This window comes from Parasteatoda tepidariorum, chromosome 5 (genome assembly GCF_043381705.1).
Source record: "Parasteatoda tepidariorum isolate YZ-2023 chromosome 5, CAS_Ptep_4.0, whole genome shotgun sequence".
Taxonomy (NCBI): Eukaryota; Metazoa; Arthropoda; class Arachnida; order Araneae; family Theridiidae; genus Parasteatoda; species Parasteatoda tepidariorum.
Genome location: NC_092208.1, coordinates 3317415 through 3334320, shown reverse-complemented (window position 1 = coordinate 3334320; position 16906 = coordinate 3317415). Strand labels below are relative to the sequence as shown.

Genomic DNA, 16906 nt, shown 5'->3' with positions numbered 1-16906 from the left:
TCAATGATTTATGCATGGAAAAAAATAGAATTTTTATATATATTTAGTTTATTGACTAGAAGAATATTTAAAATAAATGAGTGATAGATTATAAATAAAAGAAAACTTTAAACATTCTTTTTTACAATTTAAAAACGTAAATGAATAATAATAAAGGGCAATGTTTGTTTCGTTTTAAGCTGGTAGATCTATTTCATTCTTATGAAAGATCCGCATAGATGTATCATTCTCAGCTACGTCAAACTTTCCCTACCCTGATTGGTTGCTCTTTCAATGAAGTCAGAGCGTGGCCGCGACAAGGTTGCCTAGTTCATCAGCAGATTACGTCAGCGCTTGAAAGTGAAATGCAGAACTGAAACAGGTTTTGGTAAAATAAAATAAACTTTTTCATTGCTTTTTATATATGCAGTAGTGCCATTTGACCGGCTTGAAAAATGTAATGCAGATCAGCCCCTAACAACAATGCAAGCATATTCAATATTTTTTAAAATTTATAAATAAAGTTATTGTTGTATAGACCTAGCAGAAAATTACAAGATCTACTACAACCAATAAGACTGTACAACTCCAGACATTCTAGGCACGTGATTAAAAACCTAACCAATCGCAGCTCTTAATTTTACTAGCTCTGTTACTCATTCACCATTTTTAGGTCAAGAAACAGCTACGAGTTGGGAGCTCGTGTTGATTATGTGGTTCTCCAGAATTTCTGACGTTTTGTAAGTTAAATGCAACTCTGCTATTTGTTGTCTTACATTGCATACGCTAATGTGATTGCTATAAGTCCTGACTGCGATGTTTTGGAGTTGCAATTGTCCACTCCATATCTTGCAGAAAATAAAATAGCAATGTTTTGTGTTGTCGATCCGCATTGAGGGACAACGGCAAAAGTGTACGTGAACTACTGTCAAATGTTGTGTTGAAAGTAAACAAGTCTTTTCTTGTTATCGTGCCCATACAATACAAATATTTTTTTATTTGAAGTAATTTATGGTGTGCAATAGTTTTAAGGAGTAAACATTTATTTAATAACTTAAATTATAAATCGTGTTCCTGTGTTTATATATAGGCATGACCTAGCATTAACGTATGAAAATACGATAACAAAAAAGCATTGGTATACGACTTGGCATACAAATAATACAAGCAATAATTGATGGCAAATGTATACGAACTAAACAAGTAAAAATTATCTGGGGCATATTTTATTTGTGATTTATTTTGTATGCAATAAAATTATTTGATTTAAAATAGTAGTTGGAGCTAGCAAAAACATTATGAGAAGGAAAATTAAGTATCACAACATCAGTTATTGCAACTGAAACATATTGCGATTTTAAGTAATATATTTTTCGACATTATTAATTAAGGGAAACTTATCTTTACATCCTGATTGTACTCTTTATTTTTGAGAATTTCTGATTTATGTCTTATTTTTTTTTAAGTTTGAAGAAGTTGCAAGTTCATTTGAAGAAGATTGCAATTTATTAATTGTTTAATTAATTTTAAGATCTCCAACATTTCCTTTCTTAATTCTTCAAAGTTGTCGTTAATGAAGTGTCTTAAGATATCCTTAATTAATAAAAATTGGTATATTATAACGAAATGAACATTGAAACCCTCATAGTGTGTAAAGTATGATATTAATCTACTTCTATTGTTGACGACAATTACCCTTAATTTGATTGCATGAAAGTTTTCCATGTTAAAGAAATATATTTAAAGCTCCTATTCCTTCCTTTATCACTGTATCTTACTGTTTTTAATGGGAGAATCCCCATATTTTGCTATTGTCTTATAATTTTCCTTTTTTAAAGTATTTTTTCATTCCTTTTTTTATAAAAACAAAAGAAAAAGTTTTTTGCTTTATTTCTTTTTTTTTAACAAAAATCTTAGTTTTCTTAAAGTTGTTTTTTCTCTCTCAAGTAGCAAAAACAAAAAGCTACTTAAACTATCACCAATTGTATATCTGCGAATCTATGTCTATGTTATACTAATTGCTTGACCATTGGTCATTAATCTTTCTTAAATTTGAGGCAATCTAGTTCTCAGTGTTTATATTTTTAACTTCTAGCCTTGTATTTTTAATTTTATAAAAGGTATTAGATTAAAAATAGTTCAAGTCTAAAGTACTGAAGTGATATTTCTCGGATAAGAGTAAGGCGATTATTCTAAGCAGTTACCTAAATCTGTAATAAATATGTGAGAAATATTTTAAGTTTTGTCGCATGACCCTGTGAAGTAGGTACAGGCATAAGCTTAAGTACTGATGTAACACACTGGAAATTTCATTTAATTTTATTGTTTTTTTAAAAGGCAATTTTTTCTAATCGGTACCTGTTCACACGTATTAAAATACCTTTTTTTCTTCAACATAGTGTTTAGTGCCTCATTCAAGTATCTTTATGTACTAAAAATTTACTTGTTAGAAAATAATACAGGGTTTGAGATTTTTTGGATTTAAATCTGATTTTTTTTAAATTCAAATACAGGGTAAGAACCTTGATTTATGATTAAAAAAACTTTATAAATGTTTAATCAAAATTAAATTAATATTAAAACTATATTATAACAGTATTTTAGATGCTCTAACTACCTAAAACAATTTTTCATTATAATACATAGCTTTGAATGCATAGCAACCAAATGCATGATTGAAATTTAAAGACTAGATGAAATAGAGATTTTAAAACCCTATTTTTGGCATATTAGGGTAATTTCTTTTTAAGATAACCTCAAACTTTAGAAATATACATTTTAAACCAATAAAATATGTAGATTTTAATTCCATGCTTTTCAAAAAATCAAAAGGTAGAATTTTAATTAACATTGTTTGTATTTTTTATTGAAAAAAATTCATGCTTAATAATTACTTTTTACAGCTATGCAAGTCTATAGTCTATATTAAGACAACATTAAATGTTTACTTTAATCTGTACTTCTTTAATCTCAATCAAAATATTTTTAAAAATGTAATTTCAAATGTTTTGAAATTTAACACACACCAAGAAAGAAAGTAATTTCGTTAACTAAAATTAATTGAAATAAATTTTAAAACTAAGAAAAGTATCAATAATTTAAAACACTGTTTTTTAACTTTTTAAATCAATATATGTATATATAAATCTGTTGATTTAAATCAACAAACCATGAAATAATATAAATATATATTCAAAATAATTTTGTTTAAATATTTAACTTAAGTACTTAGTAAAGTAACTTAAGTAATCAAAAGAGTGACTAGAAATTAAAATTAAACTACTCAGTAAAAGCTAGATAGTAAAAGCTATGTATAATGACTTTAAAATAATTTACCTGAATGTTTTTTTAATGATATCTGGTCAAGTCAAACATTTATGTATTATATATTACTTACCATAAAATTATTCGATGAAATTAAATTCCTACCAGCAGTTCTTATTTATTATGTCGTTTAATAATTTTGTGTCTATGGTGTTATGAATGTACATACGACCGAATTAATTCAATAAACAAAACAACTAATTTAATTTTAAGCTGCTTTTAGAATCTGTGTTTGCAGTAAATAATGGTTGCAGTAACTTGTTTCCTTGTTGTAAAATTTTCCTCACAAATTCTCTTTCTCCTTCATTACTAATTTAAAGTGTAGAAAAATGAGCTCAGACAAACCTAGAGTAAGCCACAAAGTTTCAAATACTGAAAAGAAAATTTTAAAAAACTAAAAAGGAAAATAAATAATGAGATGGTAACTTAGGATTATGCAAGGAGAAGTTCTCTTTGCATAATTTATTTGTATTTTAATATTTTGAAGTATTTTGTTTTTAACTATTAAAACTTCATGACCTACTCTAGGTTTTCCTGAACTTACTTTTTCTTTCTTTTAAATTAGTAATGAAGGAGAAAGAGAATTTGCAACTAAAATTTTTTTCCACGGTATGACGTCCTCTTAAGAGACAATATGTCAGTAGCTAGTCAAAAATATGAATTGAGGGCTGTAAAAAATAATAATAAAATTAATTTTATATTCGAGTCTATTTAATGCCAGTCAGAAATTGCATATTGCAGACAAATTAGTAGTTATCTGTTTGATATCTAGTTTTTGCATTTCCTTTTCTTTTATTGATTATACAAAGTTCCTTAAAATGTCCAAGTTGTGGAAAATTTTATACAGTAGGGAACCGATTATCCGGAACGATCGGGACCATCGCTATTCTGGATAACTGATTTTTCCGGTTTTCTGAATCGCTACAAAAAGCCGTTAAAAAAAATATAAACAACTGTCTGAGTTACGAAAAGCAAAAGATTTCCTACCTATTGCATAAATTAATCGAAACAAGAATGAAACTGACCAAGAAATCTTTTGCAAGAAAATTGCAATACTGCAAATTTTACCTACAAACTGAATGAAATTCAACTTAGTTTTCCGCACACGTTTGTGGGATTCATAGATTTTTCCCACTGTAGAAGAAACTTGCTATTCCCAATTTAAACAATTGTTCCAAGATTGATTTTATTATTAACATTTTTGATTGCAATGCTTTTTCTTTTCTTCTCTAGATTGGATCGATTTTCAAAAATGCAACTATGAATCGGCGGGGTGAAAACAAACACAAAAAGGCAGGAGGTGTAGCTGGTAAAACTGTTGCACCTTCTGCCAGGACCACACGAAGCAGGAAGAAAAACACCCACACTGAATCTATGAGCGAAGATAAGAGTGAAGGGGACGCTATTCCCACAATTTCTTCCCAATGCAACAATCCTGATTTATGCATCGATGAAACGGCAGCTTTTTCACCTCCTTCTCCTAGTGTAACTGAAACTTCCTACAATATGGTAGAGAGTCGGTCTTCGTTGGTACAGTGTAGCAACAAGTTGGAATCTTTGTACAAAAGGATGTCACCATCGCCACCTAAACTGGAATGCATTCAAACGGCAGTGGTCGTATCTCATCCCGTGGAACAACCGCGATTCTCGAATGTGTCGGATAATAACAGTTTCAAGGAAGAAGAAAATCTTAAACTGCTGGCTAAAAAGGTGCCAAAAAAGCGAAAATTCAATCCTGTGGACGTTGAGGACATCGTCAATTGCAGCAAAGAGATCAGTAAATCTTGCGAGCCTTCTAGTGTCATCACTAGAACTACTAATCAGGTGACTAATCAACAAACATCCCCTATTCAATACCCTTTTTTGTCACCAAATAATGTAAATATTGACTTGAAAGACTGGAAAGGACAAAGAGTTCTTGCTAAGTCTAATAACATTTATTTGCCTGGTGTTATAAAAGAAATTAAGAACGACTGTGATATTGTTGTGATGTTTGACAAGGACCAGACAACAATTTGCATATTGGACGTTTTGGGAAATGGAAAGTATGATGTCATTAGTGATCATAGTCCTTCACCGAGTCATATGAAAATTGGCATTTGTGTGTGCGTAAGAGTGAATCAGGATGATAATGTTTTTGTTGTTGGAGAAATAATTTCAATCAGCCCGAAACCCCCAGTTCAGTATAATGTTAAAATAGAGCACTCTGCTGATTATGGCTGGAAAGAGGCAAATGTCTGGGTTTCGCGGGCAAATCTTAGACTACTCTTACCGCCTTGGTGGGAAGAGCTTGATATTAACCCCCCACCTTCATTGCCTTTTTTAACAATGCCATCACAGCTTATTCAAAACAGTCTGCAAATCAAGCCTGCGGAAACCAGTGATAACTTGACCTGGGGAAATTGTGCTACTCCTATAGAGCACTCTTTAACTCCATCAAGTGCTTTTACCCAAGTTATTACGAATCGACAGAACTTTCCCAACATGCTGGGAGAATCTGAACTTTCTGAAGGACAGCCTTTGAGGATGACTCCGTCTGTTTCTGAGCTGTACAGCACCGTCACGCCGTCTCCTAATCGATTACAAGCGATGCCTCTTCCTAACACTTTGAATTCTAACACATCAGATCAAATGGTCCACGAAGCTGTTTTGAGTAAAAGTCCTCACTACGATGAAGATTCTTCCGACGACGACTTGAAGAGAGAGAATATCAAATTTGATCAAGATTATTTTACTTATCCATACCAGCGACCTTCTACTCTCTCCCAGGGTAGTTTGACACCTAGATCTCAGTCTCGCAAGAGCGAGACTGTTTTGAGTCGAACCAGTACCGATTCGTCAGAGTGTTTGGGTACTTCTCGCTCTCCGGCAATGCTGAATGCCAAGTATAAGAAAGGCGATATCGTTTCTACACCCAACGGCATTCGGAAAAAATTCAACGGCAAGCAGTGGCGGAGACTTTGTTCCAAAGAAGGATGCACAAAAGAATCACAGCGTAGGGGGTATTGCTCAAGGCACTTGTCTCTTCGAGGTAAAAATATCCGACCTCCCTCTCTTTCATTCCCAGGACGGCGTAAAGGAACTTTCAAGGACTCTGCGTCGGGTCGTGAGTTAGAATGGGAAGAGTCGTCTCACGACAGTGAATCGAATCCTGTTTTTTCGGAGAGGGAGAGAGTTCAGCGATGTTTTGATAGAGATGAAACAGAAGCTGCCAACATGTTGGTTTCGTTGGGCAACTCCAGGTCAGCAACACCTGCATTTTCTCCTACTCAGAATACGCATTCGATATCGCCACGGGCTTTCCAGACTCCCAATACTCATTTTACCCCCATAGCACATCCGCAGCACTCACCTACCGTTAGTGCACAACCTGGACAATGGAATTCACAAGAGCCTCAGATATTGAGTGCCATTATGTCAAACAATTATCAATCTACAGTTGCAAATTCATCCTACCACCCAGGCGCCATTCGGACAGAGGTCATTCAACATCCAGCTGCAATTCAAGAGCTAAATTCCCAACCTGAAGTGCGAGCGTCCGTTCTGCATTTGAGTACGAACCAATCTGATGCGTTTTCTGTCATCCAGAATGCCCGTCCTCTCCTAATAAGAGATACACAAGGAAATCACAAACAGGAGCATGTTATAATGAAAGCATCCAAAGACGGCACCGTGAAATTATCCGAGAAAAATGCCATCGAAGTCATATCCTCGATGGAGGATTCAGATTTTTCCCGTAATTTGCCAGATACACAAACCATATTTCTGGTTAAGAACTCAGTTAAAAGTGATGCCCAATTTCTCATGGAAGAAACTGAAGATGTAGCACCCATAAATATTCCTAATTATTCTGCCCAGAATGCGTTAGTTCGGGAAAGTAGTAAATTATTAGATAATGAGTTTTCCAAGTATATGGATGATCAGAGAGGCTGTTATAGTGTAGAAAATGACAATCCTAATCAGTATTCTCAATCATATGCACCTGTACAACTGTTACCTATTATAAATAATGAGGACCTTCCTGAGAAAAAAGATTTGACTGAAAGTGATAAGAATTCAGGTAAGTTTTATATAAAAAAAATTATCTCATTAATATTGACTAATTTTATTGAAACAAATTAAGGTATTTTTGTTCTCAAAATTTTTTTAATGGTTATACATTAAAAAATGTAAATTCAGTACCTACTTGCTCGTTTTTTTTTAAAGCGCAATTCTCATGGGTTTTTATGTGTTTTTTTTTCTTAAAAATTCAAATTAAAACTGGAGTTTTTCAGGAAGAATGTGGGTTTTCAGACAAAAAACAAATTGCTACTTTTTTATTAATACACAGCAGCCGAGTTACTGTTTAATTTGGCATCTGGTTCGAGTGATTTATGTCATCACATTTATTTAAACTGAAGTTTAAATATTTTTTTTTATTAAACTATTGATTTCGATAAATCTTTTTAAAAGATAACTCAGTAGCAAGCATAGTGAAAGAGTACTGATAACCCTGAGTTATTGAACTTTTACAAGCTTTGTAACAAATAGACTTTAAGATGTTTTAAAAGTAACAATATTTAAATTAAATAGTTTAATCAAATAAATGTAGGTAGTCCTAGAAATCCTGTGTGAGAAAAAGTTAAATAACTAAGGACCAAGAACCAAAATATTTTTGATGCTCCAGCTCCTCTTCTAGATTACAAGATGAGTTCTGGGCACACAAAGGCACCTGCTAAATATATTTATGCATACTTTTGAGTTTCAGATTTTAATTTAAAAGTTATATTGTAAAAAATTGTTTTTTAAAATTTACAATGTTCAGCTCTCACTGAAAAAATACAAATTTAATACGCAGTTGATTGTTATTTTTAATTTAATATAATAAAAAAAATAAAAATAGAGAAAATTAGGAAAAAGTAATAATAATAAAGCATTATGCAAAAGTCAGAAATTTTTCTCATTGTTTTTGCTTCTATTGTCGACAAACGTTAATGCTAGTATTTTGTAGAAATTTCTTTTTTTTAAAGATATTCCTAATATTTAGTGATGTAACAACTATAGCAGTGATAAGTTTCCTTTAAAAAAATATCTGGTAGTTGCAAATGAATTAAAATTAAAAAAGAGTAAAACTATTGGAGTTTAACTTATGTTTTCCCCTTCTAATTCAATTTATTCAAATACCGTCGACTAGAATCACCACGACAAGAATGAAGTGTATTATTTAATTTGAAACACAATGAAAAAACATGTTTTTTTCCCTCTATTTTTTAATAAGTATTATCTTATAGCTTTATTTATCCATTCACACATCTTTTGTAGCTTGGAATGATGCTAGGCCGATTCCAGTTTTTCCTTGGCATTCTTTAGTGCCATTTTTGAAGAATAATTCTGCTCCTACAAATGGCAATTCAGAGTTAAAATCATCTGTTGAACCCCTCAGTAAAGAACTGGGTTTGTATTTTTGTATTTCTAATTTTGCTTTAATTTTAAAATGTATTTTAATTCTAGAATTACAATTATTGGTGACAATTATTGAGGTATATGAAATTGAAATAAAAAATTTCCAAAATTAACTAAGTTCAAATTTTTTTATACAAAAATTAAAAGTAGATTCAAAAAGAGATTAAAGTTTAATTTATGGCATGTGTGGTTTTGATTGGCACAGAATAATTGCAAAATTTGAAGTGTGTATAAGGTCTTTATTTTGCATTACCTGCCTTTGTTTTGAATTGAAAAGTTCTGTATTTTGTAATTTTAAACTAAAAAATGAACTAACAAATTATGCATGCTCACAAAAAAATCTACATTCCTTACATTTAACGGTCTAGTTTTAACTGAATTTTGTTGATGGTTCTAAAGTAAAAAAGGCTTTTTTTTTAAAAATATATTTCAATAACTGTCACCATTTATCATTTAATTTACTTTAACATTCAGTCACAAAAGGGCAAATCTACAAAAAAGTAACCCAAACTTTTAAAATTTCTGATTTTAAGAAACTTAACATATTTTATATAATTTTAAAGTATGTGAAATGTAATGTATGTGAAATGTAATGTATTCATTGGAAAATTCAGAGTTTTTCTTTAGAAACTGAAAAATAAAATAAATTTTGTTTCTTATTTTCGTCTTTTAAAAGATGGTGACCACTCAAAGCACAATCTATGGGATATTTATTGATGATATTTTAACTTTATTAAACTATTTAATTTACTATAGCATTATTTCTTTTAAGTATATGCAACTTATTTTGCCAAAATATAAGCAAAAACGACTATTTTACAATTAATTATGAAAATTTTTTTTTTACCAATCATCTGCTGAAAAAAATAAATTCGCCATTTTATGCTTGCAATTTGATGTTATTTTGACTATCCGTTTATTCTCATAACTGCCATATTTAATTTAGAAGTATGTAACTTTTTCTATTTCTTAAATAAAATTCATGTTTTTTAAAATATTATATTTAAAATCAGTTCCAGCAGAACCAGAAGAAGGAGATGACGATGTTTTTGCAACAGCTGAGAATCTTCCCTTAGATATTGGAGAATTATCAGACAAACGTCGCTCGCAATCACTCAGTGCTTTGTCCAAAGAAGAAATGAAAAGTCCGAAAAAGGTATTCACTTCTTAAATAACCTTTCTGGTTTTATTTAATAATGGGAATTTAGAAAATATTTAATTAATCATTTTTTAACTCTCTAATACAGAAAACACATTCTTGTAAGACGGAAATTTTTTTTTTTTTTGCTGTTTTATTATCAAATGTTACTTAAATAACAGCCATGAAAATAAGGGTTGAATTTTTGATGTCAGGACATCTGCTTTTTGACATGACATGTCAAAAACCTGTCAAACTATCAAAATCCTTCAAAAACCTGGGGCACCTTTTTAATATTACAGACATTTTATTAAATACTAAATCATGCACAATACTTGCATTACATATTTCTATAATTATGATTTATATTATCTATCACATATAAAAAATGTCTCCAAAATTATAGAAACCATTTATTTTTCTAATGGTACTTTAAGACCTATGTTATAACTACTCAGTTTATATTATAGGTAATAACTATGAGTTATTAATCATTATCAATCTAAATATTGATTTTAATTCTTTTATGTTACAATTTTATCGGATTTTTTAGATTAATTAAAATTATAAGGTTCTCCAATAATTGTCAGTTCTCAACATATAATTTTTTTTATTCATTTTCAATATTTGTTGTAATTAATTATATTAAAAAAAGAGCAGAAAATGTCTGACCGCGCCGACAAGGATTTGGAGGAAATTCAGCCCTCAATGGAAAAATTTTTCGTCTAAAATAATTCTGCAAAATTTTTTGTTACAAAAATGTTGCTTGCAAAACTTTTTCTTGTTAAAAAAAACCTATGTCAATTTGTGTATTTATTAGTTTGAATTCCTTAAGTTAATAAGTGGGACCTTAAATTTAATCTGATAAATTATCACTAGTTCATTATATTTTAATTTCTATTACTTTATAACGCATATGCTCGTTTATTCAGGAATTGTGTAAAATCAAATGGAATTTTTTTTACATAAACTTTATTTTTCAAAAAATTTTTTAAACATTTATTGTACTGAAAAAAAAAATCGAAAATTTTTAGGGAATAAGATAAGAAACTTAGTTCATAGGGAATATTAGGCTCTGAGAATTTTCTTCACTCTTGCTTATATGCCAAAAACAGGTCCATCCAGAATTTGATCTAATGATCAGGACTCATTCTTTGATCTTGCTTATTTGTACAGGACTCAATAATCTAGGACTCCTTCTTACTGGTTTCAGAGGGTAACCTGAAATATGTTAAAAAATAAGTGCAGACTATATGTTAAGCTACAAAATTGGACAGAAAAACGTACTTTCTCTGAATAAATATACCTCTTTTTTTCGGTCAATAGTTCCTGAGAAATCGTATTTTAAATATCTTACTTTTTTGAAATTCAATTTCTCAGAAACTGTTTGACCTATTTTTCACAAATTTTGTATTTTGCTACTTAAAATTACATTATTTAAAATTATTCAAAAAATTGTCGACCTAACAAATCAAAATTTTTTAGAGTATTCTTAAATAAAATAATAAATATTCACATAAAAGTTTTTTTTTGCATGGAATTATCTTTGGATAAATGAATTTTATAATTGTGTGTAAAAAAATTTCAATTCACTTTATGAGTTCTGGAGATATGGCATAATATGCAAAAAGTGAAATTTAAATTAAAGGGTTCAAACTTTGGAGTGCTCTCTTGACCAAACTAATGGCACCATGTTTCCTAAATTGCTGCTACCGCCTATAATATGGAGTCAAAAATTCGAATCCGTCAAAAAAAGGTATGTTTATTCAGAGAAAATACGTTTTTGAGTCTGACTTCGTTACTTAAAATTAGCATATTTTTGGTCACCCCCTCAAGCCATTAAGACAGCTTCCTAAGACGTCAAAATTTGATCATTAGATCAAAAGTAAAGTTATTCAGGGTGGTCTTTTTTTTTGCACTGTACATGAATATTTCCAGTATTAGTAAACTAATGTTAATTATATTTTAATGTATAAGTATAGTTCACTGATTAATCAACGAATTATAATTTATAAAACTATAAATGTTTGTTTAAATGAGTTAATAATTTTTTCAATTAATCAATTATTTATTTAAATTGCTATCATATTTAGTGCGGTCATTAGAATAAATTTTCTAGTTACATATTATTTTATTATGTTAAATAGCTTTAGTTTGTTTACTTTCGATACTATGCAGCTCAGCATCAATCAAAAGAATAGTTTTGAATTTTGGTCTTATTTATAAAAACTGAAAAAGGAACAGTTTATTTTTTCCAATTTTTTTTTTTCTTTCAAAAACTGCCTTCAAAACTTTTTTTTGTTGTAATTGCATGCTTTAGGGAAAGGAGCAGTTAAAATGGGAGTAAATAAAAATTGATTTTATATATAATGAATAGGATGATTGTTAAGTGTTTTCTTTTTAAGCTCATTGTTTTTGTATTTTTATTTTCAATTTTTTAAGAAATTAACAGAGAAGATAAATGTCGATTTAACACCTTTTTTATTTATAATTATGTAATATTTTCTTCATCAAAATTTGGATTTTTGACTGTAATTGTCAAAACAAAAAGGGAGTTTAATATCAAAATAATTCAAGAATATAATTAATCGATCACTTGTAGTTTTATATGTATGTTTATTTATAAATACATCTTATTTATAATAGTTAATAATTATCCTTACACTAAAATTTTGGGTTTTACACTTGTCAAAACTGTTTTTTTGACATGACAGATAAATATGGTCAGAGCCGAATAAAACCGTCAATTGTCAAAAACTTGCCAACCCTGATTAAAATTTGATGCTGGAAATGGAAACTATAGTCTTTATATAGTTCTTTTTTTCATTATTATTTCTATTCAGAAGTCTCTCATTTATGTGAAACTACGTTTAACTTGTCTCCTTACTCTTTTATTACTGTATCCTCCTGTATATTACCATATTCCTCACTTATACTACCATACCTCATGATTATTACTTTATTTTGGCAATGATTAAGTTGTCAAATAACTTAAATAGTTTTATGTAAAATTATCATGAATTTCTATTGCTTGAAATGGAAACCTTCATCCTCAGTGTAGATATTTTTTATTTAGAAATCTCTTGTTTATGGGACCACCATATTTAAGTTTAGCTTCAGCTAATGAGGGCATACTTATCATTTTTGTCCTTTATTTATGTTAAAAACAATTTTTAATTTGTGGTATTCCATGTTATAATATGAATAAATGTTTTGCCTTTATCTATTTCCTTGGTCATTGCAGCTGCAAAGTGTTTTTGTCCAGTTTTTCCTTAAGAATTTTTTTTCTAAAAAAAACATACCTAAATTATCTAGTTTCATAAAAAAAAATAATTATGCTTTTTCTAAGCAAATGATTCTTCTACTCAATTAAAATTGCTCAATGGGATATCAATTGTAAATATTAATTATCGCAAGCATTTTAACTAATTTATAAACAATATTTGAAGACCATACTGGTAAATGCGTTCATTGACAATTTGAAAACTCAGAATTATTTTTAAAGTTTAAACTGCTGTATATGTGCAATATTATGTTCTGCCAATGAGTAATTATTTGAACTAAATGTTTTATAAACAGTTGTCTAGTGTTTGTGTGGTTTCTTAAGATAGTATTTTCCCCATGATTTATTAAAACTTTTAACTCATTCTTCCGCTAAACTCTTTTACTAATTTAATTTTATTTAATTAAATTAATAAATTTTATTAATTTTAATTTTATTAATTTTAATTTAATTAAATTAATAAATTTTATTAATTTAAATAAATTTTATTAATTATAATTAAAATTATTGCAAAGTTCTTAGCTGTAATAATGCTAGAATATAAGACTGAAGTTGCTCAAATTTTATTTGTTTTTTTCTTGAAATACACGAAGATGATTGTGCTCCGGAAATATCCAGATTTGCAAATTTTTTGCTAACCATGTTCTGGAAATCCAAGGTCCAGAAGTTTCACGAAGTCATCACTTACATTTATGTCTAAAAATTCTTATATATTTAATTTAGAAATGTAAGAACTAGAATTTATGCTTGGCATCTTTTTCATTTGTAAATATTTTTTCTGGTAGAATAAGTGTGATTAGAGATAAAAGTAAACTTACACATAATTATTCATTTAAATTATGCTGCTTGTAGTTTATTTAGAATTTCATGTTTTGAAAGTATCAATGATTTACATTTATGAAGACATTAATTTTTTTGAAATATGTTATTAATGATTTGACTCAAAAAATTTTCAGGATTTTTGAGTTTTGCTCACAATTACCCCTGAATATGAATCAAACTAAAATTGCTTCTTTTAGTTATTATCTATTTTAAACTATATTTATTAGCCAGAGATTTTCACAGATTTTGTAATTTTTTTGAAATTTTTACTAAATTAAAAAGTTATTGATTTGTGTTCTGCGTGTTTCACTAGTATTGTTGTGAAAAAAACTCACTAATATTATCATTTATTTCCAGCCTCTTAGTCGAGAGAAAGATCACATTAGAAGACCCATGAATGCTTTTATGATATTCAGCAAACGCCATCGAGCTCTTGTTCACCAACGTCATCCAAATCAAGATAATCGAACAGTGAGCAAAATCTTAGGGGAATGGTGGTACGCATTAGAGCCGGAACGAAAGCAGAAATATCATGATCTGGCATATGAGGTTATTTGTTTAATTGTTTTTTTACTCTTTTTAGTTTATAAAATTTCCCCATAAATTTTTTTTCTTAGGGAGGTAAAAAGCCGTGAGTCCTAAAACGTGAAAATGCGATCATTAGATCAAAAGTAAAGTTATTCAGGGTAGTCTTTTTTTTTGTGCAATGTAAAATATATTTTCAAGGTATCTGTGCACCTGGAAAGTCCAGGGCTGATTGTGCTCCGGAAAAAATCCGGATTTCCGGATTTTTCGCTAACAGTGATCCGGAAGTTTCCGGAGATCGAAGGTCCAAACGTTTCAAAAAATCATTGATCACAAAAGTTTCCGGAAATCAAATTTTCAAAGGTGGAACTTAAAAACACAGTTTCTTTTATTTGTAAGGGAGTGCCAGATACTTTATAAGCTTATATTCAAGATTAATATTCATTTTCTATCACTAAATAGTTATTATGATCATAAAATCAAGAAAGAAAAACATATTTGTAAATTTCAATTACTTCTCCTGGTCGACATAGGTACTTGCAAATGGTATAGGTATGTGTAAAATTTTAAATACATTTTAAATGAATTAAGAAATATTGAGAGAAAGGAAGAAAAAAAACCTTGTTTAAATTTTTTTCTAATTTTTCAATTTAAACTCTTTTTTTTAAATTTTTTTTATTGAACTCGAGAAATTTTCCGGAATTTTGACTTGGGCTCACAATCAACCCTGAAAGTCATTGATTTGGGTATTGAACAAAATTTGTCATGAAATGTCATAATTTTAGCTATTTTAAAAAAAAAAAAAAATCATGGAAAGTCATGGGTTTAGGTCGCCGAAAAATCTAATTTTTAAAATGGAATTTACCTTTCCTCCCAATCTCAGTGTTCTGATGTTCCAAACATCTAAATTTGTATCAAAATCCCCCACTCATTGTCATTCTATTAAAGTATAAAATGTCTTTATCCTGTACTTTAAGAATTATGGTGTTCTTTCAAAAAATAAAAGGAGTATCATTTCTAGAGCAAAATATTTTTTAAACTTCTGTGATTTCAGAATTTATTTATTAGCAACTTATTATTTTATTTTATCAATTTAAAATTCTAGTTTAGGCTTTTTATATTACTTACTTTAAAGAAGAAATAAAACAGCTTTAAATAACTGTGTATATCTGATAGTATTTAGTCATTTGCTTTTGTCCTTTTTTTCAGTTATTTTATTGCTTCAACTTTTTCTTTACTCTATTTATTTAAGTTTAAAATGAATAAATATGAAGATGTAGAGTATAACAGTCAGTCAATTAATGTTATTATAATGCTTTTTTAAATTTATTGTTGTGTTTACGGGATAAAATAATAACTTTCGTAAGTCATGAAAAATTCTTGGAATTATTCATATAAAGTCATGGATTTGAAAATCTAAAATGTAGCAGATACCCTGTATAATATATTTTGTAATTTTATACATAAAATATTTCCAGTATTAGTAAACTAATGTTAACTATATTTTAATGTATAGTTAGTTCACTTATTTATCAACTAATTATAATTTATAAAAAATCTAACTGTTTAAAGGAGTTAATAATTTTTTAATCAATCAATTCAAGTATTTAATTAAATTGCTAATAATTTTTAGTATGGTCATTTGAATAAATTCCCTAGTTTATTTTAGTATGTTAAATAGCTTTAATATGTTTACTTTCTATACTATGCAGCTCAGCATGAATTGAAAGAATAGTTTTGAATTTTGGTCTTATATGTAGAAAATTAAAAAATGAAGTGTTTTTTTTCCTCACAAACTGCCTTCAAAACTTTTTTGTTGTTGTTATAATTGCATGCTTTAGGGAAAGGAACAGTCAAAATAGAGGTTAATAAAAATTTATTTTATATATAAAGAACAAGATGATTGTTGAGTGTATGTTGAATGGTGGTTTTGTAATATTTTCAGCATGCTTAATCTACAGAGTGACAATCATTGAGTTAGAAATACATAACTTGAACCTCGAAAAATTATTGGCAAGATTATTTTTTAAAATATTATGTAACTTAGCAGCTATTATCCCCTTGTAATTTGTTTTATTGGAACTTATTTGCGTTAAAGTTATCATCTGCAGTATAATAATTTAAAAAAATAATGTTTAAGTTTTTTTTTAAATGTATTAAAATAAAAGTATATTTGATGTGCATTTCTAATATAAACTCATTAATGTTCCTGATTCTAGATTGCATTATGAAAAATTAAAATAAATTCAAGTAATTAATAGAATAAGGGATCTAAAGTAATTTCATTATTTTTAATTACATTTTGTCCCTGTAAAAATTTTTTATTTTACTTTTTATTATGCTCTTTTTTCTTTCCTTTTCATGATGGTTATAAAAGTAATAATGCATATTTA

General features: G+C 28.7%; 1 protein-coding gene across 1 annotated transcript in view; it reads left to right on the top strand.

Moving 5' to 3' along the window:
* Window positions 1-269: 269 nt before the first annotated feature.
* The window catches only part of LOC107457141 (protein capicua homolog), a 75016-nt gene continuing 58379 nt past the window's right edge, over window positions 270-16906 (top strand). The window contains exons 1-5 of the mRNA XM_071180873.1: window positions 270-719; window positions 4537-7363; window positions 8605-8736; window positions 9759-9901; window positions 14346-14537. Coding sequence (XP_071036974.1) covers window positions 4564-7363; window positions 8605-8736; window positions 9759-9901; window positions 14346-14537 — 3267 coding nt within the window. The 5' untranslated portion in view covers window positions 270-719; window positions 4537-4563. The remainder of the gene's footprint in view (window positions 720-4536; window positions 7364-8604; window positions 8737-9758; window positions 9902-14345; window positions 14538-16906) is intronic.